The 26,416-nt window shown below is 55.5% G+C and overlaps 2 protein-coding genes across 3 annotated transcripts; both read left to right on the top strand.

The window, feature by feature from the left end:
• Window positions 1-1,873: 1,873 nt before the first annotated feature.
• On the top strand, window positions 1,874-15,677 carry PIGO (phosphatidylinositol glycan anchor biosynthesis class O). Of its 2 annotated transcripts, XM_084305420.1 has the most exons (11): window positions 1,874-1,919; window positions 2,379-2,872; window positions 4,229-4,372; window positions 5,566-5,689; window positions 6,560-6,719; window positions 7,182-7,355; window positions 8,272-9,844; window positions 10,305-10,508; window positions 10,811-11,013; window positions 11,773-11,843; window positions 12,422-15,677. In XM_084305420.1, the coding sequence occupies exons 2-11, from the start codon at window positions 2,380-2,382 to the stop codon at window positions 12,540-12,542; spliced, it is 3,267 nt and encodes a 1,088-aa protein (XP_084161546.1). In that variant the 5' UTR covers window positions 1,874-1,919; window position 2,379; the 3' UTR covers window positions 12,543-15,677. The 2 variants fall into 2 exon arrangements, with proteins under 2 accessions (XP_084161546.1, XP_084161547.1); XM_084305421.1 differs by lacking the exons at window positions 11,773-11,843; window positions 12,422-15,677 and having other exon boundaries at window positions 10,807-11,000.
• A 1,200-nt stretch (window positions 15,678-16,877) lies between these two features.
• On the top strand, window positions 16,878-25,835 carry FANCG (FA complementation group G; the record flags this gene model as incomplete). Its single annotated transcript, XM_084305114.1, has 14 exons — window positions 16,878-16,964; window positions 17,050-17,137; window positions 18,255-18,386; window positions 19,003-19,196; window positions 20,166-20,319; window positions 21,269-21,399; window positions 21,862-22,008; window positions 22,793-22,953; window positions 23,199-23,265; window positions 23,705-24,042; window positions 24,187-24,242; window positions 24,793-24,930; window positions 25,283-25,415; window positions 25,628-25,835. 14 exons carry the CDS (start codon window positions 16,878-16,880, stop codon window positions 25,833-25,835), a joined length of 2,034 nt encoding a protein of 677 aa, XP_084161240.1.
• Between the last annotated feature and the right edge of the window lie 581 nt (window positions 25,836-26,416).

Genomic DNA, 26,416 nt, shown 5'->3' with positions numbered 1-26,416 from the left:
ACTGGGCACCATCCCAAGTTTACGGAACACCTTCTTCAAAACACCTTCTTCAAATCTTGTCTCCCAGCCGCTTTTCAGCTTCTTTCTCGGCCCCCCCCTAACCAGATACCAAAGATCCACATAGTATCCCATAACAGTCACTAGTTGTTATCAGTTGTTCTGAAACTCCCAGACACACGGGTAATTAAAACATTCTTCCCCAGCCATTCACAGACACATCTATAGCAGTGTTAGAAATAGAAGTCCGGAATAACAAAAGCAAACAGGTTCATAAATTTAAGAAGTGATAAATTGGCTAGAATGAGGAATGAGGGGGAGACTGGGACACACTGCAGCTGTGGTTCAAGCATTGAATTGCCAGTGCAGGGCCCAGAGGCAGACAGGATTCAAACATTTCAAACAGAATTGTTCTTTATGGACACGAATTGTTAAAACATTCCTCACAATCCCTTATCTTCTTTTCAATATCCCCAATTCGTGTCTCTTCTGTTATTAATAATTGGATTTCATCAGTTTGTTCTTGGAGGGTCCAATTCTTAAACATCATAATTGACATATCCCCTTCCCTTTTTAATGAAGTTATTACAAATGTACTATTTATCACCCGGTGTATTAATAATGTAAGACAAGGTATCATACAAGGTATATACAATAACATAATTACACCACATGACAATAAAAATAACACTCTTTTAACCCATGGTCCACCAGGCAGCCATGAAAATAAATCCCATTCCATATCCTTCCAGGTTTGTGTTTGCTCGCTCACCTCCCCCCCTTCCTTCTCTGGGATGGGAGAGAGAAATGGGAAAGTGAAGCCTGTGAGTTGAGATAAAAACAAGAAAATAATAACAATAATAATAACAATAATGATGATAATAGTACTACTAGTAATAATGTGTACGGAACAAGTGATGCACAATGCAATTGCTCACCACCTGCTGTCCGATGCCCAACCTAACCCTGAGCAGTCCGGCTCTCCTCCCAGCCTGCCTGCTGACAGGACAGTGAGAAGCTGAATTTGGCTTGGTCCTTGGCTTGGTGTAAGCACTGCTCTGTAACAATTAAAAACAATTAAAACACCAGCATATTATTAACATTCTTCTCATCCTAAACCAGAACATAACATTCTATCAGTTACTAGGAAGAAACACCCTTTTTATCAATCTTTAAACAGCAATTACTAAAGCTAAATTTTCCACAGACTTCTCCTTCTTGTGCTAGTAAATAATCCAAAGCTAGGCAATTTTGATACAAAGCAGTTCTCATCTTTATAACTCATTTAAATCAGTTCTCATCATTTATAACAGGGGTGAGGTGATGTTCGTCCTGAGCAACTCGGGGGGCTGGATAATCTGCAAAGAGGGTTGCTCTGTGGGGCTGTGGGCTGCCTGTCCCTGTGGCTGGATTTTCGTGCAGCCTCGCACCGGGCTGGGTTTCACCTCACGTGTGGCAGCTCGAGCTGTCGCTGCTGTCCTCAGGGGATGGGGACTGGGACGGGGGTGCAGTGGGTAGTGGTGCAACTGGTGTCAGTGCCCAGTGAGGGCTCATGGCCTGCTCTGAGGAGAAGGGGAGCAGCACAGGAGCGTGTCAGGGACCCAAGAAGTGCTCATTTTGGGGGACAAATCTCTCAGGAACCCTACAAACCCCATGGGACTGCTTCGTGTCTGAGGCAGTGGTCGGGCGGAGGGGATTTTCCCTGAGTTTTTCCGCGGCGCTGCATCAACCCACGAAGCCCCCGCTCAGGCTGGGCTTGGGGGAGGGTCTCGGCTCCCTAAAAAAAAGCCTTTTTGGAGGACTCGGCTCTGGGGAACGGCTCCCGGCCGCCGGGTGCCGCTGTCGCCTCCGCCTCCTCCTCCTCGCCTCGCCGCCGCTGGGCGCTTCCGAGGGCGGCGGAGGCCGGGCCGCGGGGGCCGCAGGTGAGGGAGGGCCGGGGGGTGCCCGGGGAGGGGGGGTGAGAAAGGTGGGGAAGGGCCCGGAGCGGTGGGGGAGGACAGTGGGGGGATTTTGGGGGAGGCTGAGGGGAGTGGGGGCACGGGGAAGGGGCGCTGGGGGGCGAGAGGTGGCAGGGGGGCGGGGAGCGGTGGTCGGCGTGTGGGGCTGGGGGTGTCAGGGGGGTTTGGGGGGTGTGAGGGGGGTTTTGGGGGGTGTCGGGGTGGTTTTGGGATCAGGGAGGGTTTGGGGGGGCATGGAAGGGGGCAGGGGGTAGGCAGCAGGCTGGGGGAGTGGGGTGGTGGTGGAGGGGATTTGGGGTAGCAGGGGGTGGCAGCACTAAGGGATTTACTCAGGTTGGGAGGTGTTTGTAGGGGCAGTGGGGTGCATGGGGTGGGTGCTGGTAAAGCCCTAGGGGACTGAGTTGACCCCTTCTCCCCCCGCAGGATGCAGCGGTGGCCGGTGCTGCTCTTCCTGGCCTGGGTCTGCTTTCTGTTTTTTGCTGGCATCGGGCTCTTCATGAGCGGCTTCCTGCTCACCCGCATCGAGCTCGCCAACAGCAGTTCCTGCTCAGACCCGCTGGTGCCGCCGCCCTGGGACGAGCAGAGCCTGCCGCCAGGCTCCTGCTGGCTGCCCCGCCGCTTCCCCAAGGCCGTGCTGGTCATCATCGATGCCCTGCGTTTCGAGTTCGCCAGGTTTAACCCAGCCAAGGTCAGCCCGCTGCCCTACGAGAACAAGCTGGGTTTCCTGCACCGCCTGGCCAGCTCCCAGCCCCGCCATGCCCGCCTCTACCGCTTCCGAGCCGACCCCCCCACCGCCACCATGCAGCGCATCAAGGGGCTCACCACCGGCTCGCTGCCCACCTTCATCGACGTGGGCAGCAACTTTGCCACCTACGCGATCCAGGAGGACAACCTGCTGGCACAGCTGGGGCAGAACGGTACGTGTGGTGTCCGTCTGGGGGGAAAAACATGGAAAACGCTGGCCAGGACCTGTATTCCTCTCTCTCTGTGGTGAGGGAGCTGTTTACCACGCCGCCCATTAGCTAATTATTTCACCTTCACCCAGATATCAATTATTTCGGCCTGGGCTGTCATGCAGGCTGGGTTTCTCTGGCGTGTTCTGAGAGTAGGAAGCAAACGGGAGCGTGGCTGGGATTTCTACAAAGATGGTGAGGACGCAGGTGAAGGTGGCTGTGCAGGTGGTGACTCACAAGGTCACCACCAGGAGTGGCTGTGAGAAGCCAAGGGCATTGTCGGTGGGTTGTGTTTGCAGTTGGGTGATAGGCCTCACAGGGGCAGAGCTGGGCCAGGTATGCTGTGGGGTGTCACACAGGGTGCCTGCGGCTGTCACCACGTTTTTTTTTTTGTAGTTTGGTGCTGCCTGGCTGTGTAAAGAGCTTGTTTGGGTGGGATGATGGAGTGGAGAGAGAGAACTGGGCCTGGTTAGCCTGGGAAAGAGAAGACTGAGGAGAGACCTCATCAATGTGTTTAAATTTCTGAGGGGAGTGTGTCAGGAGGATGGAGCCTGCCTCTTTTCAGTTGCGCCCAGCGACAGGACGAGGGGCAACGGACACCACCTGAAGCACAGCAGGTCCTGGCTGAATATGAGAGGGCCTTGCTTTACTGTCACGCTGACAGCCCAGGAACAGGTTGCCCAGAGAGGTTGTGGAGTCTCCTTCTCTGGAGATAGTCTACAAGAGGCGCCTGGATGCCATCCTGTGCACTGTGCTCTGGGCGATCCTGCTCGGCAGGGGGTTTTGGACTGCATGATCCTCAGAGGTCCCTTCCAACCTCAGCCATTCTGGGATTGTGTCACCCAGAGATTTCCTTCTAGGGCTCAGTGCAGCAAGGCTGTTAGTCATGCCTGTGCCTGGGGTGAGGCAGCAGTGCTGGGCTGTCAGCTTGAGAAAGGTGGGCGCGTGCAGTAAGTCATCAGAGGCCAAAAACACTCGTAGACCCTGCGCAGGGTTATGGTTCCTGCTCCCATGCTGGAGAGGCTCTGTGAAAACACCAAGGGGTGGCTGGTGGCAGACAGAAGAAGGGGTGGCAGAGTGAAGGCAATGGAAAGTTGCCGTGCTTTTGCCTTCTCTTTTCTGCATGTGAAGCCCCATCGCTGTCATGTTTCAAGTCTCAGCACAGAATTTTTATTTTAGGTCACTTTTGAGTGTGGGTTGGAGAGGAGCCAGTGCTCCAGAGCCTGACCTGGATCTGCCCAGGCTCTTTTCACTAACGTGGGTAATGGCATAACTCACGTGGGCTCCCAGCTCCCGTTAATTCCTTTCTTTCTGCCTCAGGAAGAAGAGTGGTCTTCATGGGTGATGACACTTGGGAAGGACTCTTCCCAAACAAGTTTTTCCGCTCGTATTTCTTCCCTTCTTTCAACGTGAAGGATCTTCACACTGTGGACAATGGGATCCTGCAGCATCTCTATCCCACCGGTAAGCAGCTCTTCTCCTAGGGCTTGGCTTTATCTTATACAGGGGTCCTGCTGTAAGTTTGGGGTAGAACTGAGAATTGTGGAAGTTTTTTTTTATTCCAGAGTGGCACTGGGCAGCCTCACCCACTGTTGTCTGCTGCCCAGGGATTACAGTGCTCTAGCTGGATTTCCACAGATAAACCAGCTTTCAGAGCCTGTAACTGCTTCTCTAAGTACTTTTCCTCCATCTGGGAGAGAGCACAGATTGGTAGGATTGGGCTACAGTTTAAAGCTATCCTAGAAATACACTGCTAGGAGAGAACAGGAGGATTATCTGTCTCCTCACACTTAATTTTGGTGCGTGGCCACCTGGGCAGTGGCGCAGGACATACCCAGTAGTGCAGCTACGTGGTGGGAGGCTGGGGCACAGCGCTGCTCTCAGCAGAATTTCACGTCCCAGTCTTGGGGAGAAGGCGAAGTGTGAGGCTGATCTGTGAATTTTGTGAGATTTCAGACTCCTCTCTGAGCATGCGGGACTAGGGGAAATGTTCTTTGCTTTATCTGTGCATAAATCTAGCTAAATCAAAGTTGCAAAAGTCTTCTACAGGGAAGGTGGGGAAGTTGCCCCAGCAATAGGTGCTGCCTTGTAGGAGAGATGCAGTTTGTCACTGAGCTGCAAGCTTGTTGGTTTTCATGTGTGATGACCCCAAAGCAGAGGAGAGGGGCTGGGGTGACTTTGTACCTAGGGACAGCAGTGGTGTGGCAGGCCCATGTCCCAGGTGGGACACAGCAGGGCATGTTGATGAGGCTGACCTGAAATATCTCCAGGGAAGGACTGGATTTCTGCATTCTCCTTTTCCAGAGCCTCCCCTCGGTTTAGCTAAGTTTATGTCAGTTTGAGTTGAGGGTATTTCAAGATGGCATGGGTGACACTGGGCCATTCCTCTCCTGAGGGGTGGTGAATGAAAAATATGGATATTGGGGCACTTGCTGGGCATTGAGCTCTCCGCAGTGTGGCATCAAGGTGCACGGGCTAAGAGTCTGGCTCTGTTAAAACTTTCACTGATCTGCTTGAAAGATGGGAGTGAAGATGGGAGGAGGGGAAGAATCAGCAGTTTTCAGAGGTAGCCAGGCAGCTCTGGCAGAGGGATCCAGGAGGACAACACTTTCCTAAATCCTTGGCTAGTGTGCGACAAGGCCTCTCTTTTTCTGCAGTGGACAGTGGTGAGTGGGACTTGCTGATTGCACACTTCCTCGGCGTGGACCACTGCGGGCACAAGCACGGACCTGACCATCCTGAAATGGCAAAGAAACTCACCCAGATGAATGAGATGCTCAGGTGATAAATGGGTGTGACCACCAGCAGATAAAACCCCAGCTGTGGGACAGTCTCAGTTGTGTAGACCTGTGTTTGTGAGGGAATGGCAAAGAACAAGGTTTGGTTTTGAAACCAAGGTTGTCTTCAGATCTGGGAGCCTTGGTTCTCAACCAAACCATGGTGGTGCATGTAGAGTACAGCTGAGCCTCGCTTTCTGAGTCTCTAAAATAGAGATTGTCACACGGAAGCTTGGCTAATATTTGAAAAATTTTTGGAGAACCCTGGCTAGGGGATGCTGCATTTACTGTGTAGGCTCGTGAGTTGTGCCTTCATGTCAGAGGGCAGGATGGGATCCAGAAGTTCTGATCACACAGCACAAAATGCTGTGGCTTTTGTCTCAGGATCGATTTCATTTTTGCTGCTGGAAGGAGGGCATAACTTGTGAGAATGTGAGCATGTGAGAATGAAGCATACATAATGTCATACTTCTTCCATCCTTCAGGGACAAATCCCCTCTTTATTCCTTCAAAGTAGGAGATTGCTCACACAATGTGATACAATAGACAAGTCCCAAATAGGATCAACCTGAAATTTGTTCCTATTGGGAACATTCCTTATGAATTGTATTTTTTCAGAGGTCCCTTAAGGCCTTAAGCAACCCTGTTCACAGGGGTTTTAGGCAACATCGGTGCACTCCATCTCAGGGCTCGGTTCATTTTTGAAGCATCCATTACCCTAGTCCATGGTTTAGTTGTTAGAGCTTCGTGTCGGCACTTAGTTTTGCTCAGATCCTTTTGTGTGCTTCACCCCTGTCGTGCAGGCAGGCTTGGTGGCGGCATGTTGTCTCCCACCCGTGCTTCTAAATGTTGACCTTCCTTATCGTGGTGCCAGGTCCTTGGTGGAACACCTGGGGAATGACACCCTTCTTCTGGTGGCTGGGGACCATGGCATGACAGAGACTGGAGACCACGGTGGTGACAGCGAGAAGGAAGTGAACGCAGCACTGTTTGTGTACAGCAAAACGCCTCTGTTTGACACCGACCCTCCTGAGGTGAGAAGCAGCTGATCCTTAGCTGCCGCTGCCTGAGGTGGCATCCAGGGGGAAAACTGCATCGTGGGGTACAGAGGGGAAGAGCACAGAGGGTAACAGCTCTATTGGGGTTTGGATTGAGATGGCTGGGAAGTCTGTCACCTTTCCTGAGAGGGTGGAAATGTGGGGCCGGTGTTTGGGACCCAGTCACAGACACTCAGAGGGATTCGGGCCCCTCCGGCTGTGAGGAGTGTTTGAGTGAGGCCTGGTGAGCAGTCAGACAGCCAGAACCAGACCCAAGGACCTGCAGGAATCCTCCCTCATCTGTTGTCAGCGGGACTGAGCTTCCCATGCTTTAACCCCTCCTGCTTCCCACAGCATCTCCTCTTGGCAGGGCTGCCTTCCCCACCGTCCCCTCTCCCAGGTGGAAGTCTGCCTTGCTGTGTCCTTGCCAGAAGCCTCATTCCTCCCCTGTCTCTCCAGGAGCCCGAGGCCGTTCCCCAGGTGAACCTGGTGCCCACTGTGGCCCTGCTGCTGGGGGTGCCCATCCCCTACAGCAACATTGGGGAGGTGATGGCTGAGCTCTTCTCCGGGGACGGCGATGCTGCATCTGCAGTCTTGCAGCAGCTCTCTGTCTATCACGTCAACGCCAAGCAGGTACGGGCACGGCCTTCTGAGCTGTTCTTCTCTCGTGTGGAGGGGAAACAGCAGGGAGAGACTTGCCGACAGTCCTGGGGTAGTAACGGGGGTTAGATGTGCAGTCCTGGCTCCTGGACACGTGGGGGATTTACTGCACACAGCTTCTTGTGTGGGAGCTGCTCTCAGCCTGCTGGAGAAGATGTGACAGCAGAAGTGTTCGGTGTCTGCAGTGTGTTTGTAGAGGAGCAGGGTGCTTTGACATTTAAAGGTGATAATGTAATTTACTGTCCATTAGTCACTGGGAATATTCATCATGGTCTGCGAGGAGTTAGCCTCATCCAGTACTGTCTATTTAAATATTTGCACTGAGCTGTCTGAGGAGGTTTCTGGATTGATCACGTTGGCCTTTAAGAAGCATTGGCTTACCAGGGATGTCGGGCAAGCCTGGGGGCAGCTAGTGTGAACGTTTGCCATTTGTGGGCAGAGGCAGGCTGATTCTGCCTGCACTCTGAGGAGACTGGAAGCCGTATGAATGTGTCAGTGAGTTTTTGGGATTGAGCTGATCTACACTGCTGAGCAGCTTGATGTTTGCGCAGGTGCCCTGCCCTGCTAATGCCCTCTTAACGCTTTTCTTAAAACTTTGGGATTATAGCTGGCTCTGTTCCTGTGGTCTTGAAGTAAGAGGCAGAAGGAGCTCTCCTTAGCCCATGGTACAATGCATTAATGTACTTGTACTCAGAAAGAGAGAACAGTTTGTTCTGATCCACTACAAGCTCTTTAATGTGACGTTTATCCTCAGGAGAAAAAAAAAAAAAGTGAAAGTTGACATTGGGTTTGGAATAATTCCATTCTGAAGGGGTTGTGTGAGGAGGGTGACGGTGAATCCCTTTCCTGGTGCTTTTTTTCTGACCCTGTGTGCTCTCTCCTGCTACAGGTGGATCGTTTCCTGCGCTCCTACTCGCAGGTGGCTCAGGACCTGCCAGCGGAGCAGCTCCAGCGCCTGCAGGAGCTCTTCTCCAGCGCTGTGGAGGAGCACACTCAGCTCTTGGCCCAGGTGCAGAGGGCGATGCTGACGCCTCCAGAGATGGAGGCCAGGCTCAGGAGCCTCATCAGTCGCTTCCAGCTCTACCTGCGGGAGGCACGGGCTGTGTGCACCCAGTCCTGGGCCCGCTTCCATCCCCTGCGTATGGTGGGGGGCTGCGCCCTCATTGCTGCGTCCTGCTTGCTCTGCTACGTGGCCTCAGAGCTGGCCGCAGTGTCAGACTCTTTCTATCGCAGCTGCCTCCTTTACCCACTGCTCTGGGGCCTGGTGGTGGCTGTTCTGCTTGGGCTGGCCTGCACGTTCACCCAGGAGGGGCTGGATCTCCTCCTGCTGTCCTCTTGTGCAGCCGCAGCTTCTCAGCTGGGCTTTTTCTGGCACTGGTGGGGCCGGCATCCCAAACGAGCCCGTTTGGTGGGCAGCCAGCCACCCTTGGCCAGCGTTGGCCCGAGGCAGAGGCTGCGAGCGTGGCTGGTCCTGGCCTTCCCCATGGGCATCCTCCTGTTCCGCTGCGGAGCTATGTTTTCCGATAGCTTTGTGGTGGCTGAGGCCCGGGTGGCCCCATTCCTGCTGGCCTCACTGGTGACGTTGCTGGTGGGGAAGCTCCACTGGGACGGTCGCCTGACTGTGCCAGAAGGCCCCAAGCAGCAGCTCCTTGGCTTTTCCTCTTACCGCAAAGAGAGCTGGTACCTGCTGTGCCTGGTGGCCGCGCTTCTGCTCTGCGTGCGCCTCTCCGGCTTCTTCCACCAGTGCCGTGAAGAAATCCCTCAGTGCCGGCCCTCTGTTTTCCTCACGCCTCTTGCCAGCCTGAGAAACACACGGGCCAAGAACCTCTTCTACCTCCTGTGCGTGGCCTTGCTGGCCGGGATGGTGTACGCGGTGCGGAGCTGGCTGCGGCACTACGGCAACCTGAACAGCTCCGACCCCCTCGTGCTCTTCGTGCGCTGGGGCTTCCCGCTGGTGGTCCTCTGCATCGCCTGCTACTGGGCCGTCGCCTCCAGCGCCGAGGACTCTCTCGGCAAGCTGCAGGAGCTGGTGCAGGTGGCCGTCGTCGCCTTTCCCTGGGCCGTCTACGGGTTAACGTCCGTGGGGTTGCTGCTCCTGCTGTGCCATCCCATGACGGTGTTCGCAAAGGACACGCGGGAGTCGGCGGGATCCATCGTCACTCCCTACCAGGGGGTTCCCAGCTCCGAGGTCGACTTCCTCCACGTCATACCTCAGATCTACAGGAGGATGCAGGAGTCTCAGAAGAATCGCCTGGAGCGGGGCAGCTGCAGGGCCACGGTCGCAGCGTACGGGCTGGGCAGCGTGTACTCGGCGGCCCTGGTCATAGCACTCACCCTGCTGGGCTTCCTCTTGATGCTCCTGCACAGCGAGCGGCTGAGTCTCGCCTTCCTGCTCCTCTTCCTGGAGGCCTTTGTGCTGCTGCACATCCACACGCGTGCCAGGAGCCTCGCAGGAGACACTGGTGAGTCGGGGCTCGGTGGATGTGCACCCTGAGCCTCATCTGCAGCAGCCTTGTCCTGGTTCCACTGGGAGAGGTGGGGCTCTGTCTCCAATCCTGGGGGAATGGCAGTGCACTGATCCTCCTTGGAGGATCCTCCTAGTTTCTGTTAGACTGCTTAAGTCCTCAATTAGAAGAGAAATGGGAGGAAATGTGGGAGAAGGAGGGAATCCTACCCCCGTCCCTTCTCTGCAGGGTGTGAGCAGCCACCAAGCACACTGCTCCGGACAGAGTCCAGGAGCAGGGTGGGCAGCAGAGGGAATGTCTGGTCACACACAGTGTCCTGTGCCGGCAATCTGTCTAATTTCTGTGTCTCAGAAAAGCATGTGGGAGGGGAACCTGGAAGAAAACCCAGTAGGCTTCTTTGGACTGTCTTGTTCTTTGATACTGATCTCTCTCTCTCTCTCCCCACCCTCTCTTTCAGAGTCTTTTTCAGTGCCCTGGTTCGCAGTCATCTCCTGGCTCCTTGCTGCTTCCCAGTTCTTCTACTCCACGGGCCACCAGCCCATCTTCCCGGCCATCCACTGGAATGCAGCCTTCGTGGGCTTCCACCTCGACCACAGCACGAACCTCCTTCCTGCTGTCCTGGTGGGCGCCAACACGTTTGCCTCCCATATCCTCTTTGCAGGTAAATCAATTTCTTCCTGGGCCGTTGAGCCTGAGCAGGCACGGCTCGCTGCCTTGCCTCGTCTGGAGGCTGAGCGCGAGGTGATGAAGGCTCCGGCACCAGCTGAACAGCAGCATCCTCACTGTCCCCTTCTGGGGCCACAGAGCTGCCCGTGGCCTGCAGCCGCCGTGCAGTTGTGCCTGACCAGCGAGCTGGAGCTGGGGTAGATGCGTCCTGCACGTCCAGGGCGTGACAGCAGAGCCTAGACTGCTCCTCATCTCCTGGGCTCCCGGTAACTTCATGTGCCTTTGTCCTTGAGGTAGTCGGCTGCCCTCTGCTCCTGCTTTGGCCCTTTGTGTGTGAGATGCCCAGCTCACAGAAGAAGAAACCCAAGAAGGAGCCCCAGGAGGAGCTGCAAGAGGTGGAGGAGCACATGATGGAGATGAGGCTGCGGGAGTCCCCGGAGAAGTTCTCCGCTGCTCTGCTGCAGCTGGGGCTGAAATACCTCTTTGTCCTCGGGACACAGGTACAGGCTGAGGCGGGGTGGCTGTCTGAGAGGAAAACAGTGTGCTGTGAGGACCATGGGGCACCCTGACGTGGGAAGGGGCTCAGCCAGGACAGAGACAGGCCCAGGGGTGATACACCTAGTTGCAGGTGGAAGAGCAGATGCACAGTTCCTCTTCTTAACCATGCCGTTTGCCTTTTGCTTTGGGAAGGGCTCCAGCATGGAAGCAGAAGAGCAGATTAGGCTGCTTTCCCTTTCCATCTGCCCAGAGTGGGAACATCTGTTCAGAAACTGCAGGGTTGTAGCCCTGCTCCCCCTCGTCCCAGTCATGCATCTCTATTGGTGCCAGCTCTGTTATTTTCATCTGTTCTCGTGTTGTGGTGATGCAGGGAGCTCAGCATCAGGAATCTAATCCCACAAAACAAGTGAGTAGCTTTTTGGGGTTTAGCCTTTCAAATTGCTCTCCTGTGTGGTCAGACCAGGGACAGCTCACGGGAAGGGGCAGGCTCTTGCAGCAGGACAGCAGGAATGTCCCTCTCACCTCCGTGGTGCTGTCCCAGACCAGCCCTTTCCTCAGAGGGCCTGTGTGCACCACGAGCTGTTTGTGTTTCCTGGCTTGAGGACACAAAGAAAGGGAATCCTCTTTGGGTTGCTTATTTCTGATGTGTGCCATGCCAGCCCCTCAGGTGTGCGCGGTTTAGTTCCACCTTCAGATGTGAATGTACTGCCCAGGTCTTTCCAGAGTCACCTGTAACTTGTTTTTCCTGGTCTCCCCCACAGCTTCTGGCCTGTGTTTGTGCAGCTATGATCCTCAGGAGGCACCTCATGGTCTGGAAAGTCTTTGCCCCAAAGTAAGTCCCAGGAGTTGCTCCGATGCTGGGTGAGGGCTCGTATCTCTGACATCTTGGCTAGAGTTCACAGCCAGTAATGCTGGAAGTGACAACATGATCGATCTTTTGTGACTTTCTACCTAGCAGGGGCTGTAGGAGTGTCCTTGTTTAATTCCTGCTTGAAGTGCAGAAGGTGGATTTAAGCTAGAGCATTAAAACTTGTCCTTATGTTGATTTCCAAGGACACCCAGAGTCCACCTGGAAGTTAAGAATATTCGTGTCAGGGAGCCAAAGGCAGAGGTACCAGAGCACAAATGAGATGCAGACCTCTGGGATAGCAGGCATGCAGGGCATCCTTGGCCTCTGAGGATCTCCAGATCTCACTTGGGTGCCTTCCTGATCAGCCTCTAAGCCAGTCAGGAGCCAGAGGCATGCTTTGCTTCCAGATTGCAGGCAGCATGCACTGCTGGGGAGTGAGTCTAATTCAGGTTTTAGGATCTGTGGTGCTAGCAGCCTCTCACTGTCAGGGAAAACTGTCTGCTGGGAGTGAGCATAGCATGCTGGCTGTGATATCCTTGCCGTGTCTGTTGTCCCTGCAGGTTCCTCTTTGAGTCGCTGGGCTTCGTGGTGAGCAGCATCTGCCTGCTGCTGGGGATCTCCCTGGTGATGCGTGTGGACTGTGCCGTCAGCACCTGGTTCAGCCAGCTTCAGCTCAGGTAGCGCTGGAGATGTGGGGATCCTGACCTGCTCGTCGGCCGAGGCTGTGGTCATCTCCCTGCTTCCCTGGGGCCGGGAGGGATGCACCAGCCGCCAGCAACGAGTGCCTGCCGACAGCAGTCGGGGATTATCTCCAGCTCCCTGCCTCAGCGTCGCACAAAAGGACCGGTGCCAGCTGTTCCCTGCTCGTTGTGAAGCTCTGCAGGGAGCATGTTTCTCAGCGGCTGAGGCTGGAGCTCTTGCTGGGAGTTTGTTAGCAGCAGGAGGAAGCCGAGAAGCAAGAGTCCTGAAGTGCTCCTCTGGGGAAACACCGACAGGAGGCCTTGCTGCTGCTTTCTTGACAATCGTCCCCACTGTGCAGCTGGTAGGCTGCAGGGGCCGGCAAGGTGCCTGGAAACGTCACCTTGCCTGAGCAGAGACATTGACTTACTGGAAGGGGATCGCTGAGGAGGGGAGGGAAGGGGAAAGGAGGAAAGGGAAGGCTACGACCCTGTCCTCTTGCTGGGTCCTGCAGCCACCACTTCTCTCCACATGCTCAGTTTTCATGCTGGAATCAAAGTGCACACGATTTTGTATGCAGATGGTTCCTGGGGTCTCGGTGGCAGCTGCTCCACTGTCAAGCCAGTTTGTTGGTCTGTAGTGAGGCCCGTCCCACCCTATGCTCCTATTTTCCTAGTCTTTCTCGACACTACTAGGGGCAGTGGGGAGCAAGCTCGGCTGTCTTGTACAGCCAGCAGCAGCTCAGCTTGTTGGGAAGGTGGTAGCAGGGAGAACTGTGTCCATGACTGAGAAGCTCCACTGGTGGTCTTGGCCTGGCAGTGTCCACACAGACTGGGCTGTGGCAGCCAGGGCTCCCTGTCTCCTCCTGAGCACGTGCCACAGGCTGCCAGCAGTTCATTGGGAACAGTTGGGTTGCATTCGGACATAGTGACAGAGCATCTGACTCACCTCTATATTGGGCCTTGTCAGGAGGAAGGGGGAGGCTGGAGAAGGTCTCCTAACTGCAGGAGCAGCCTTGGTGTGTGCTGGGAACAGCTGCTTGAAAGCCCTGAGCGTGTGACAACTCCTCTGCGAGGTGGCCTAACCCGCTGGTACCTGCGTACATGCTGAGGGATGTTGATGTCACCTTGATGGAATCCCACGCACTGCAGAGGATGGCGCCTGTGATCCAATACTTGGTGCTTATCTCCCTCTTAACCTTGCTTTTCTGCATGGGGCTTTGTGCTGCAAGCGAGCTGTCTCCTACCTGCTCTTGACGGCTTGCAGTCAGGAGATGTATTTCTGTGTGGGCAGGTGTGGGAAGTAGTGACCATGGTGCCTGGCTGCGTTCCAGCTAAATTCCCCCTGCGCTGCTGATCTGAGCTGGGATTTCTTACTGCCCTGAACCACTGTGTGGCTTTACTTGGTGCTATGAAACCTTTCATCTCTTTCTCCTTTGGAAAGAGCTGGGGACTGCTTGCCTGAGTTTCAAGCTTTGATTTTTGTTCTGGTCCCCGCTGGGTTTTTAACTCATGCATTGTAACTGCCCCTGCTTGCGTTCCTCGCTGCAGACAGCCTGTGTAACTCCTCGACTCTTCCTCTCCTCTGCCCTGGAAAGTCTTGGGAAAAGTGTCTCGCTGCTTCACTGATCGTTTGAGTTCTTGCTAACAGCCCCAAGTGCCCAGCAGCTGTAGAAAATATCCCTTGAGGACAGGTTTAGTTATATTTTGCCTGAGCAGGGTGGCTGATGCTTGCTCACGTGCTAGGGTGCAATTCCCGAGAGGCTTATACTGCTCTGATTTTGGCTTCTGTTGACCTGCTTGTGCTCTTCCACCTCAGCCTTGCATCTCCCCTGCCCTGTGGGCCTGTCCTGCTTAATTTCACCTGACAAAACCAGGGACTGTGTTGTAGCTGCCTTGGCTGGCGCACTGCAGCCTGGTTGCATGCACAGTGGTGCTGGTGCAAGGAAAGGGGCAGCAGCTTGCAGCTGGGAACTGTGGGGATAGGAAGGGGGCAACCCACCATTAGATAGGCTTAAGCAGTTTCATCCTTGAGATATTTTTTTGGCTGTGTACTGTGACTCCTTAGTGGCCAAAGGAGTGGTTTTCAGGTACCACCGGGGTTATGCTGAGGTTTGAGCGTGCATTTGTGGAGAGAAGGGAAGGGATGGAGGTAGCAGCTCCCCAGTGAATTTTCATTTAACGTGAGGTTAAGGTGTTGCTAAACCCCAAGGCTGGGGCCCCCATAGTTCTTCTCATAACCTCATGAACTGGTCGGGAGCTTGCTGCCTGAATGTCTGTGTGCTGGCAGAAGTCCTTATGGCCACTAAGGGTGTAACGCCGGCCTGTGACACCCCTGTTGCTGCCACCCAAGCCTCTGGCCTTTGTTCTCTCCCATCTTTGGGACTAGGTCCTCTTTCAACATCTGCCATCATGCCACCAAGCCTTCCCGTGCCTGTTTTTCATGGTCGGAGCACTCAGCATCCTCTCCTCAGCCCACCATCTCCCAAAGATGTGGCCTCTGCGGTCCTGCAGGGGCTGGAGGCTCGCAGCCCAGGGAGGCTGCAGCAGGGCAGAGGGAACTGAGCTGCAGCTCCCTAAAAACACACACGTGTCTCACCAGAGACCTACCAAATGGCGTTGAGTCCCCGTATAAATTCTGACTTCTAAAGTCAAAATTAGGGCTTTTTTATCCATTTCCTGTTTTAATAGATTTGAGCCAGTGACAAAAGCTGAAGCTCCATCGGGGCGCTTCAGACAAATCGTTCTGCCTACTCATGCCGCAGTCTCCTCTCCAGAAATACCGTAACCTCATTCCCCAAGTCCTCTCACAGAAGACTAAGGATGCATTTCGGCTCACTGCAGCTGGGTTTGCTACTTGTGGTAGCGAAACTGCAAGTACGTTGTCACTGTGGTGATGCTGAGGACAGAGGACTGGCCTCTCGTGCCGGCTGTTCTGCCAAGGGAGACTGGCTACTACACCAAAGAATTTAGAGTCAAGAAAAGTTTTCCAAGGGCTGGAGATCCTCCTTCTTTCACTGACATGTTTAGTCTTTACCAGCTTTCCCCAATGGCCCTCAAGCTGATTGTTTGGCTGCTGTTCTTCTGAGTATGTTCAGGATGACAGAGTTAACATTTGTCCAAGGCTTGATGACCTCGGAATGACAACATGCTGCTGGTGGTGGAACAGACGTGGCTGTGCTTGTTTATTTAAAATCCCAAAAAGTATATGGTTGAAAGTACTCATCAGGGCCCAAGCCAAGGAAAGCTGATGTGCTGGGGGAGAAGGCTCTGCCCTGGATCCTCCCGATCAGGTTGTCACCAGAGCTGGATGGTTCCCTGGAGCTGGTGGGAGCTGTGCAGTCCTGACCCTTCCCTTCCTCCTGGCCACCACCTCCCCAGTTTGGAGCACTCCATATGGGATGTCCTGTGCGGTGGGATGCCCTTAGGGCTGGGAGGAGAAGAGGGCAGCATTAGAGCAGGCCAGGGCTCCAGCATGGCATCTGGTGTCCTCTTGATGGCACAACTTGGAGGCAAACCAGTGCTGGCTGCTCCTGAGCTCTGTTTATTTTTATTTTTATTTTTATTTTTATTTTTATTTTTATTTTTATTTTTATTTTTATTTTTATTTATTTATTTTTTTTTTGAGTGGAGGTGCACAAGGCTATGTGGGGTAGCCCTGGGGGCAGTGATTCTGTGTTTTATTTCTGATCTGCGTGTCCCCTGGCTAAGTGTGCCATCCTCAGGGGAGAAGTTTCCACCCTATGCCCCTCAAAGCCATTTGTTTAGTGGCGTTCCCTGCTTGGCAGTGACTCCCTGTCTGTCTGTGCAGGAGGGGAGCTCTGCCACCATACTTCCTCATCCCTCCTTGGTGGGCCAGGCCCAGCAGGCAGTGAGGGAATTTTTTTGTGTCCAGCTTGTGCTTAGTGCAAAACCAGCCATGGTGGGGAAAGCACCCTGGGGGGCTCCCTGTGCCCTGCTGCTGGCAGCATGGGGGCTGTGCTTTGGGGGCACCATGTCTTGGGATGTGTCCGTTCCCTGCAGTCAGTTCCCGTGCCCCTTTCCCCAGCCCATCCCCGTCTCTCTGTCCCTCAGCGCCCCGGGGCTTTTTCCCCACAGAAAACACCACAACACACAGAGCCGGGAAGGCGAAGCTCGCCAGCTGCGAGTTTTGGACCTTCCCGGCCGCCATCCCTCCTTCTCCGCGCACCTTCAGCCGTTGCCCTGGCAACGGCGGCTTCCCGCCCGCCCCGCCGACCAATGGGACGGCGGGGCGGGCGGGTGGCGGCCAATCAGAGGAAGGCGGGAAGGCGGACGGCGGGCGCCGCCATGATGGGGCCGTGAGGCGGCGGCGGCGGCCATGAAGCGGCAGCGGGGGGCGGCCCCGGAGCCCGGCTGCCTCCGCGCCTGGGCAGCCGAGAGCGAGGCCCTGGCAGGGCGATGGCGGGTGCGGAGCCTCCCTCCCCGCTCCCCCGGGGCTGTTCCCGGGCCGGCTGCGGCGTGAGGGCAGCGGGTGAGTGCGTCCCTTGCAGGCAGCGCGGCGCGCCGGGCCCCGAGGTGCTGAGGCGGCGGCGAGGCAGCAGCGAGGAGCCTTCGGGGAGCTGCTGCTGCGGATGAGGGGTGAGTGGAGGGCCCGGCCCCCGGCTTCTTGTTGGCTGCGGGCACGAATTGCGTGGGGTGGAAGCGCCGGTCCTCGGGGCTGCAGAATCACAATCGTTAGCGTTGGAAAAGCCCTTCAAGACCATCTGGTCCAACTACCACCCAACCATCACTGTCACCCACTGAACCCTGTCCCCAAGCACCACGTCCAACCTTTCCTTAAACACCCCCAGGGACGGTGACGCCACCACCTCCCTGGGCAACCCGTCCCAGTGCCTGACTGCTCTTTCTGAGCAGAAATGTCTCCTCATTGCCAACCTGAACCTCCCCTGGCACTGCTTGAGGCCATTCCCTCTAGTCCTATCGCTAGTCATCTGTGAGAAGAGGCCGACCCCCAGCTCCCCACACCTTCCTTTCAGGTAGCTGTAGAGAGCCACAAGCTCTGCCCCGAGCCTCCTCTTCTCCAGACTGAACAACCCCAGTTCCCTCAGGCGCTTACAGGATTTGTGCAGACTTCACCAGCTTCATAGCCCTTCTCCAGATTTGCTCCAGGGCCTCGGTGCCCTGGGGGATGCAGCTGGGCTTTGGGGTGCCAGGAAAAGGTGAGCAAGCTGTTCCCTGTGAAGCTGCGGGACTGGGTTGCTTGTCACCGTGCTACACTGAGGAGCTGTAACTGGGCTAGGGAGGAGTCCTGAGCAGAGGGAGAGGTGCTCTAAGGACCACTTACAGAGCATCGCAGGGGCTGGGTTGTCCTGTGGTGGTGCCAGGGGAGACACAGCACAGGAAACCTGTGCAAGGGGATAGATCTGTGCTGGAAGAGGGTAGGCTGCTGGTGTGGTGTTCTCTTGGATGTGCTGGAGGGTCTCTGGCCTGGAGAACTGCAACACTTGGCTAGCAGAGAAATGGATGGCTAAATCTGTATTGGAACCTGGAGAGGTGGGTGACACCTGCTGTCACTCTGGGTAGTGCAGTCCCCAGGCTGTAAAATCTCACAACAATAATGCCAACAAAAAAATCTTGATAGGAAACTTCTGTTGTCACAGAGCAGGATGATAATACATCAGTATGGATGGCTGTAGGGTTTCTTCAAGCCATATCCAAGCAGCTCAATCTCTTGTCGAACTGGCTTTGATTACAGGGCTGCCAGCTGCCCTCCCCACCTTGCCTCTGGAGCTCACCGTCCTGTACAACTCCCTGCTCTTTGTTTTGGGAACATCAGACCGTGTTATCGAAGGAGAAGCAGAAGGAATACGCCAGGGGCTGCTCAGGGGTAAGGAGAACGATCTCTGTGCTTTGGTGATGTCCCGCAACTGGCCAGAGGAGGGGGAACTGTGAGCGAGGAAGGCTGGATCTGCCAGGAATGGAGGAGGTGGAGCTGCTCCTGAGGGAGGGGGGGTGATGCACAGGCCTTCAGCCTGCTGCGGAAGGGCAGAAAGCTTTAAGGGAAATGAGAGTTTTCAAGGCATAAAGTGCCAAGTCTCTAGCAAAGTTATAGTGTCAGTAGAAAATAAGTGGTTTTATTAATTATGCTGTGCTGGGTTCAAAGAAAACTCGCTGAAAAAGGCTGTAAGTTGGAGAGGGATCTGCAGTGTTGGTGTGTGTTTGTTCTTGGGCAAATGTCCTCAGGAGGACTTAGCAAAACACAGGTGTCTCCTGTCATTAATTCCACTGTCTGAGAGCTTGGTTCCTGTGCTGCTCCTGTAGCCTGGGCAAACCCACAACCTCCTCCCATCTCTTGCTGCGAGGAGCCCTTGCTTGCTTCAGCCTTTCTCTCCCTCTTGGGACGATGTCTGTTACAGGGCACTGACCTGTCTTATGCCTGGTTTCTTTCTTGCTGTTTTTCTGTGTTTGTCTTGCTTTTGATTTTCGGCTTCCCTCTCTTCCAGTTCTGGAGGCTTGTGGAAGCTCTGGGCAGGACCTCAGCACAGAGGAGCTGTGGCAGAAGGTGCTGCAGGAGGTGACCGATGAGACGCTGCGGGCCCCCCTGCACCGACTGGGGGCCCTGCAGGCAGCGTGGTGGCTGGCTGCCAGCCGCCTGCGAAGCGTCGCCGGCCTCTTCCAGCTCCTGAGCAGCGCTGAGGTAACTGTGCACGTGTGGGTGCTGTTCCAGCGTGCCACCCCTACAGCTCTAGTGTGCGTTAGTCATCTTCTCGTAGCCTTGGGGGATCCTTAAGCTGGCTGCCCCTCGTTATCCTGCTGGTCCTGTTGCCTCCTTCGCTCTGCAGCTGGCATCTGAAGCTTTTCTGGGCAAGTCAGGTGTTCTGCACCTGTGAGTGGGCATGAGCCAGCTCACTGTGCCTCAGAGGGATGGTGCCTGACTTGTTTCTGCTGCCAGCAGCCCCGTTTAGTCTGGTGGATGAGAAGCACTTGTATTTAGGCTTCTTGCTGTCACTGTGAGTTTCCACGTGGTCACAGTGTGTGCCCTACCTATATCTGTGCAGACCCAAATAAATACCTGCCAGTTTGCTAAAGAACGCAGAGCTGACATAAATATTGTATTTGTCATAAATCCCACTCTGCAAAATGTTTCCGTAGCGTTTGGAGATCTGAGTGCTTCCCAGCTGGTGTGAGTAATCCTCTGCCTGGCATCCACACAGCCCCGCTGCGTTTGTGGGTCCTGGAATAGCTCCCACGTGCTGCTGTCCTGGGCCTTGGGGTACTGAGCCAGGTGGCTGGGGCCGGCTGGAAGGGGCTGCAGGTGGACGTGCGGCCTCTGCGGGGAGCAAGCTGTGGATGGTGGGACAGAGAGGAACCTTTTCTGCTGATGGGGGAGCCAGGTTATGGGAGGGGGTCCCTGTCTTTTCAAATGCCCTCAGGCAGCAGCCAGGTCTGCCTTGCTGGGTGTCCCCCAAGCTGAGGACAGCTCGCTCGGAGGTGTCGGGGTGCTGCCTGGGGTCAGCAGTCACACTGAGGAGGCGGTAGGACCTTGCTCCCCAGCACAGGGAGCACTGTGAAGGGTTTGGTGGGGGAGTTCTGTTCCCCTGTGCCCTGGGATCATTGTTCCCTGCTCCCCCTCAGCGTTCCCTGCTCTCTCTCGGTGTGCTCACAGGATTCGGGGAGAGTTCCCTGCAGCGTTGGGAAGAATGAGCTCCTTGCTCTCCTCAAGGCATGGAAGGTGCCGGCAGAGGGGGCTTCCATGTCCCTTGTACAGAGCGCTGCGGACTTGAAGGAGACCCTGTGCACTGCAGCAGCCTTCCTGCAAGGTTTGTAGGGATATTCCCGTCCCTGCCACTCCTTCCCCTAGTCTCTTGTCCCAGGGCCCCCTCTCCCTGCCGTTGTCCCTTTTGCTCTTTCCAAGCAAACCAGCTGTTGGGCTTTTCAGGGCTCTTCTGTAGGAAAAGGACCTGGGCTGAGCCTTTGGGTCTCAGTTTTGTTGTTTGGTGTCCAAATTGCTTCTCTGCTTTTTTCCCAGCTAAGTCTCTGTGCTGTCACTGGGTGTTCTCTGCACGTCTGTGGCTTTATGTTGGTGTCTGGGCCCTGCAGTGATCTTGTAGAAAGTGGAAGCCTGGCAGAAGAGGATTGTCCTTTCTTCTGTCTGTCTTTTGGTGCCTGCCTGTTTGCGAACACATTGTTCCTGCTGGATTACAGTGCTGTGGGAGCCACGCAAAGCTGTTGTGCAGCCTTGTAGCCTGGTATTGCAGCACGTGATTGATCTCATCTGACTGCTGAGTTCTGTTCTGGCCAAGCTTTTTGCTCACTCGCTGTCCTGCCAACAGCTGCAGGGCAGCCAGCGCTGCCTTGCTGTGTTTGGTCTGACACGGGGCCTTTGTGCATGTAGGGAGAGCAGGAGATGCTGCACACAGACCTCTCAAAAGTCTCTCAGGAGGTAATAGTGCTCCCAGCAGGGAGGTGACAGATCTGAAGGTGTCATAGGCAGGCGTCTTGGTGTCTGGGCTTGGAAACTGCCATTATTTCTGCTGGATACTTCCACACAGAGTGTCGTTTTTCTGTCAAACAAAAGATCCCTGTGGCAGCAGGAGGGAAAGGGCACGTTGGGGCGTAGCGTGGCCTGAGCCATGGGCCGGGTCCCCTTGTGGGGGGCTGCGGGATCCCCTGGGAGGGGTAGAGGTGAGGGGGATCTACCTGTGCTTGTTCAGGGGCAAGGCTGGGTGGGAAGGGGAGCTGCAGAGCTGAGGTGTCGGTCTGTCCTAGGGCTACAGGAGATGGAGGCCGGGAACCTCCCTGCTGCCCTCTCCCTTCTCCAAGAGGCTGCAGGAGGATTGTGCTCCAAGAGGGTCCTGGCCCAGATCTACACCTGCCTCGGCTGCTGCGCTCGGCAAATGGTAACGGCCAAACCTCTGCCCTGCTGGCAGGAGAGGGGAAACAGCAGAGAGCTGCATGGGGAGGCTCAGGCTGTCTGCGCTGCCTCTCTGTGGTCCTAGGCTGCTGCAAGATGAGGTGTGAAGCAGAAGTTACCCTCGTGGCACCATTCTCCTTGGGCAGCTGCAAAACCCAGGCAGGGATTTTGTCTGAGCGTAAGGGGTCGATGTAAAGAGAGGCTCAAAAATCAGTCCCAGGGAGGGAGGGAGGCTGAAGTGCTGCAGCCTGGTGATACGAGCGTGCTGCCTTGTAGCAGTGGGTGAGTTCTGTGAGGGAGCCTGGCAGTGCAGGGGGTCTGGGAATTGCTGGGATGTCCTGTACGAGCCTGCTGCCCTCACTTAGGGGGATCTCTGGAGTAGCAGAGCAGAATGGTAAAGGCGTCAGCAAGATGTCCTTGAAACTTCCATCTCTTCCCATCTACCTAGGGCAAGCCTCAGACAGCTCTTCAGCACCTGAAGCGGGCCCTCCAGGTGGACTTCCAGTGCCTTCCTGCCCTGTACCACGTGGCAGCAGTGTACCAGGAGCTGGGGGAGACGGACGTGGAGCTGCAGGCCCTGGGTCTGCTCTATGAGGTTTGTCTGCTTCCCGTTCTGCTGCTGCAGGCTATTTTTTTGCCCAGCAGAGCCTGCGAAGAGCTTCAAGCAGGCTTCTGCCTTCTAGGGCGCTGTTTTACTCTGCTGTTTTTTCAGCAGTGGGCAGGAAGGAGCCCACTTCACTTGGTCAGGAACCCCTGCTCACACCTGGCTGTTGGATGTAGCAAGACCTCCGAGTCCCAGTTTGTGTTCTCAGTGGCTTGGGAGAAGAGGCTGTGCTCTCGTGCCAGAGAGTATCACTGTTAATAAAGCAGCCAGTAAAGAGGCCTTCACGAGACGTACTGTGGCTGTGAGGGAGTGTTGTTAGCCCTAGCAGCCTTGGTCTGTCTGGGAGGAGCAGCTCACAGCAGGAAACACTGAGTTGGCTCTTCAGATGTTTGAAATGCATAACAGACAAACAGCTGCAGAGAGCGAGCCCTCATTACTGATGGCCCAAGATCTGGTCTAACCAGGTCTGTGGCTGTGATGGGAGGTGCTGTTCAAGGCAGCTCAGAGCACCTTCAGCCCAAAATCAGAGGCACAGCATCCTCTGGGTGGTCTTGCACATCTCCTGATGCTGTGTCTCCGTGATTCTGGTTTGCTCTTCCGTTTTACTGGAAATGGCTGTGCTGTAATGAGTAAGAGCAGTGTGGTTGTGCTTGTAGGGTACATACAGCCCTTCTGCTTGTCTGGGTGCATCTGCAGATGCCAAAAACAAGTGATTGCAGCTGCTTAGGACTCGAGCAGGGTTGTGCAAACCATATTTTCTGTTCCTGTTTCACAGGCTCTGGAAAAAAAACCTCCGTCAGCTGCTTCCTCCAGTCCGTATTTTCTAATCCGAACAGAGCTCCTCGTCCACACACCAATCCACATTTCTCTCCTTCGCCATCGGCAGCCCTCTGAAGTGAAGTACCTGCTGGCACAGCGGTGTCTTCAGGAGGGGAGGTAACAGCTGCCTCCATTCTGCTTGCAACACACTGCTTGTTTCGAATCTGTGGTTATTCTCCATGCCCCTGGAAGCAGCCCAGTTCAGTGCTGCTGTCAGAGGTCTGCTGAAGTGGTGGGGCTTGTAAGCAGAGCGAGTACGGTGCGGGGAGTGCCTGCAGGCTGGTGATTCAGGTTCAGCCTGGATGTTGGCACTTCTTGGGCTCACCCTGCTCTTTCTACCACGTGTCCTGTCCCTGTTGCAGGGTGGCTGATGCAGTGGAGCATTACCTGGATTTTTTGGCTGTGTTTCAGGAGGGGCTGCAGCAACAGGCAGGTATCTTGGTGAAGAGTTCCCTTGGGAACTTGGTAGGTGAGGTTCGGATCCCCATCCTGAGGCATGGGCCTGAGCTTTGTACCTGGACTCCAGGCTTCAGTGTCTAGTTTGAGATGTGAAGGAGATGAGCAGGGGGCGTGCACTTGCGGCGTGTCTGCCTTTGGACTGACACCAGTGACCACTTGCCACTGCTGTCTGGGGAAAAAGCTTCCCTTTAAACCGTGGGGAGCAGCTGTTGGCCTGGCTTTGGATGGCCTTCACTTTAGGAGCAGGGCTTCACCTTCTTGGATGTTGAGCTGTTGCTGCTTCGCAGCCTCCTCCAACAGGCTCCAATGTCTGTGGGAGACGGTCTGAGCTTCGCAGTAAGCGCAGGGTCCTTCTGCTCGGTAGGATGCGCTGCAGCTCTGTCTGAGCACTGCCGTCACTTCTCCCCAGGTGCCCCTGGATGGTGGCTCAGCTCTGCCCAGAATCCCTGAGGCATTCCTGGAAGCAGCATCCGCCTTGCAGCAGGACGGGAGGCACCGGGATGCCATAACGGTGTGCGAGGAGGTCATCAGCCGGACAAATGACCTGATCCCACGGATGTTACAAGTTGAGGAGGGGCTGGAGCAGCCAGAGAGTCCCTCGCCTGGCACAGGGCTGGCCGGGGGGCTCCTGTCCCAGAAGAGGGAGAGTCTGCACTGCCTCACCTGGAGAGCAGCTGCCTACCTGCACCAGGGCTGGGCGTGGGTCAAGCTGGGCGAGAATAAGGAGGCTGTAACGCAGTTCAGCAGGTGACGAAGTCCCCCAGGAACCCAGCAGGCAGCAAGAGCTGGTGTGGGCAGAGCACAAATCGGCGTGGGGGCTGATGTGACAGCGTGCAGCTGACTTCCCAGCCCAGGCACGGTGCTGAAGTTCATCTGTCCTCCCACCTGCAGGTGCCTCAGCGAGCTCTTGCGGTTCCCCCTTTGTGGGCCTGGTGCAGAACCGACAGGTGAGGCTGTCCACAGCGGTGCGCTTGGCAGTGGCGGGGAAAGGAGCGGGGCTGCGGTCCCACTGCCACCTCTGGCAGGAGGCACTTGTCCCGGTGTGCTGAGCTCTGCGCCACGCTGGGCCTCTGAAGGGATGGGCTGGTTGGGCTGGCGCAGGGTTTGCCCTCAGCTCTGCCTCCTTCCCTGCTAGGCGACATTAAATGGTTGTGACCTGGAAAGCTTCTCAATTTGGGATTCCAGGGGGTAGATTTGCACCAGTTTTTGCAAATAAGCAGCCAAAGGCCAGGCTGCTGCCTGCTGAGGTTGCTGTTGAGCTGCAGGCTTGTAAGGCACTGAGCTCTCGGTGTTTTTTTTTTTGCTCGTTCCCTCTGCTGCCTCCTTGCCTCTCCCAGCCTGGCAGCCAGAAGCTGAGCTCCGCCACGAGATGTTTGTGGAGCTGGCACACGAACAGCCTGAGTAGACGTGTGGCCTGTTTTACCACTGCCCTGGGGTGTGGGGGCAGTGCCTGGAGGGCGCTGTCTGCAGGTGTGCGTGTTTTTCTTTTCGTGACAGGGGATCTCCTGGCAGAGGTGGAGGTTCTCCAGAAGATCAGGTTGCTTTCCCTCATTGGGCGAGGTGCGCAGTTCCTGGAGCTGGGGAAGCACAAGGAGGCCTTGCTGGATTTCCATTACGGCTTGCAGGTCTCGCCAGGTGAGAGGCTTTTTTGTGTTGCTTGGAGGGTTCACCCATGGGCACCCGGACCAGCACCTTCTGCTCAGTGCTCCAGCAGCGCTGAAAAACTGTAGGGATGTGAGCTTTAGCAGGGTCTGCCACGTCTGCTGCTCCCAGTCCTGACCCAGAGCCTCGCACTGGGGCTGCAGGCCTGCTTGCAGACAAAACCCGGGCCCCAGCAGAGGAGGGGCTGGCTGTGCCGCAGGGCTGATGTCATCTGCCTTGGCTTCTGTCCTGGCTGCCAGCCCCGGGGCTGATTAGAGCCCCGTGATGCAGCCGGGAAAAGTCCTCCCCCGTGACACCACCTCTCCTCCTCTGACGTGTCTCGCAGGTGACCCAGCTGCTGCCTCTTACCTGGTGCAAGCCCTGTGGAAGCTGAACCGAAGGCAGGAGGCGGCCGCTCAGTGGCAGAAGCACTTGGCGAGGCCCACGGGGGAAGACGGGCAGCAGGAAGGGCAGGGAAGGTGCGTTGTGGGGCATTTGGGATGTCCAACAGCTGCAAACAAGAGCTCCAGCAGTGCGCAGCCCGTGCTTTAAACTCGGGGCTGTTTATCTCTTCCTGCAGCTTGAGTGTGTCAGAGGAGCTCCCCCGTTGTCTTTGACAGGAGGTGTGAACTTCCTAGTAACACCAGGGGAGTACCACAGACCTTATTGCTGCAACGCCCTTCTTTTTCAGGCCCTTCCCTTTGTACCTGGTTTCGTGTGTGAAGCAGGCGGCCTTCCCGCAGAGGGAATCTCTTGCTGGCAGCATACAGGATTACCTCGGGATCACGAGCCAGGATCCCTTCAGCCAACCCAGCCCCGTCCTCACCACACGCGCTGGAGTCTCCCTGCACCGGGGTGACACTGGGACTCCCCCAGGACTCAGAGCTGCTCTTGGGTGAACTGGATTTCCCAAAAGACAAAACAGATTCCCTTTTCTAATAAATTTTCTAATAAAGCCTCACATTTATTGAATTTATGTCTTTTTTTTTTCTGTGCCCTCTTTCCTCCAGCAATTTGGAGCCCTTGAATTGCTGCTGTGTGCGTTGTCTTTTTACTCGCTCTGAGTGAATGTCCTCTGCCCATGCTGTCCCAGCCTTGGGTGAGCCTTGTCTCTCACAAGCCTAAAGAAAGGGTTGAAAACAACTTTTTGGTGCCCGACACGACGAGGCCCTGAATGTATGGCCTCAATAACTAGGTCAGTGCTGATGAGGCAAGAACTTGGCCTTGACCCAAAGTAGGCTGCGGGGTGAAACTGTGCTCCTGAAGAGGTTAAATTCAGTGGGGCCCCACTCCGCTGTGCTCAGCTTGCTCTTGTTCACTCCCACCTTACTTCAGCCCTAAAAAAAATGAATTAGGCACAGGAGCACGGGAAATTAATAATTAATTTATTCATAAGCACCTGCAGGAAAACAAGGGAGTGGCTGGCTGGGAGCGTCAGCAGTGCTCGGTGTTCTCTGAGGTAACCGGAGGGAGCTCACCA

This window comes from Netta rufina (assembly GCF_964035555.1).
Source record: "Netta rufina genome assembly, chromosome: Z".
Lineage (NCBI taxonomy): Eukaryota > Metazoa > Chordata > Aves > Anseriformes > Anatidae > Netta > Netta rufina.
The sequence above is the reverse complement of the archived record's forward strand: the minus strand, read 5'-3'. Positions and strand labels throughout refer to the sequence as shown.

Bases quoted from the DNA above. Each gene is read 5' to 3' on its own strand.
- PIGO (XM_084305420.1), top strand. From the start codon at position 2,380: ATGCAGCGGTGGCCGGTGCTGCTCTTCCTGGCCTGGGTCTGCTTTCTG. The intron at 5,690-6,559 runs GTGATAAATGGG...TCGTGGTGCCAG, and splicing joins CAGATGAATGAGATGCTCAG to GTCCTTGGTGGAACACCTGG. The intron at 11,014-11,772 runs GTACAGGCTGAG...TCTCCCCCACAG, and splicing joins TCTTTGTCCTCGGGACACAG to CTTCTGGCCTGTGTTTGTGC.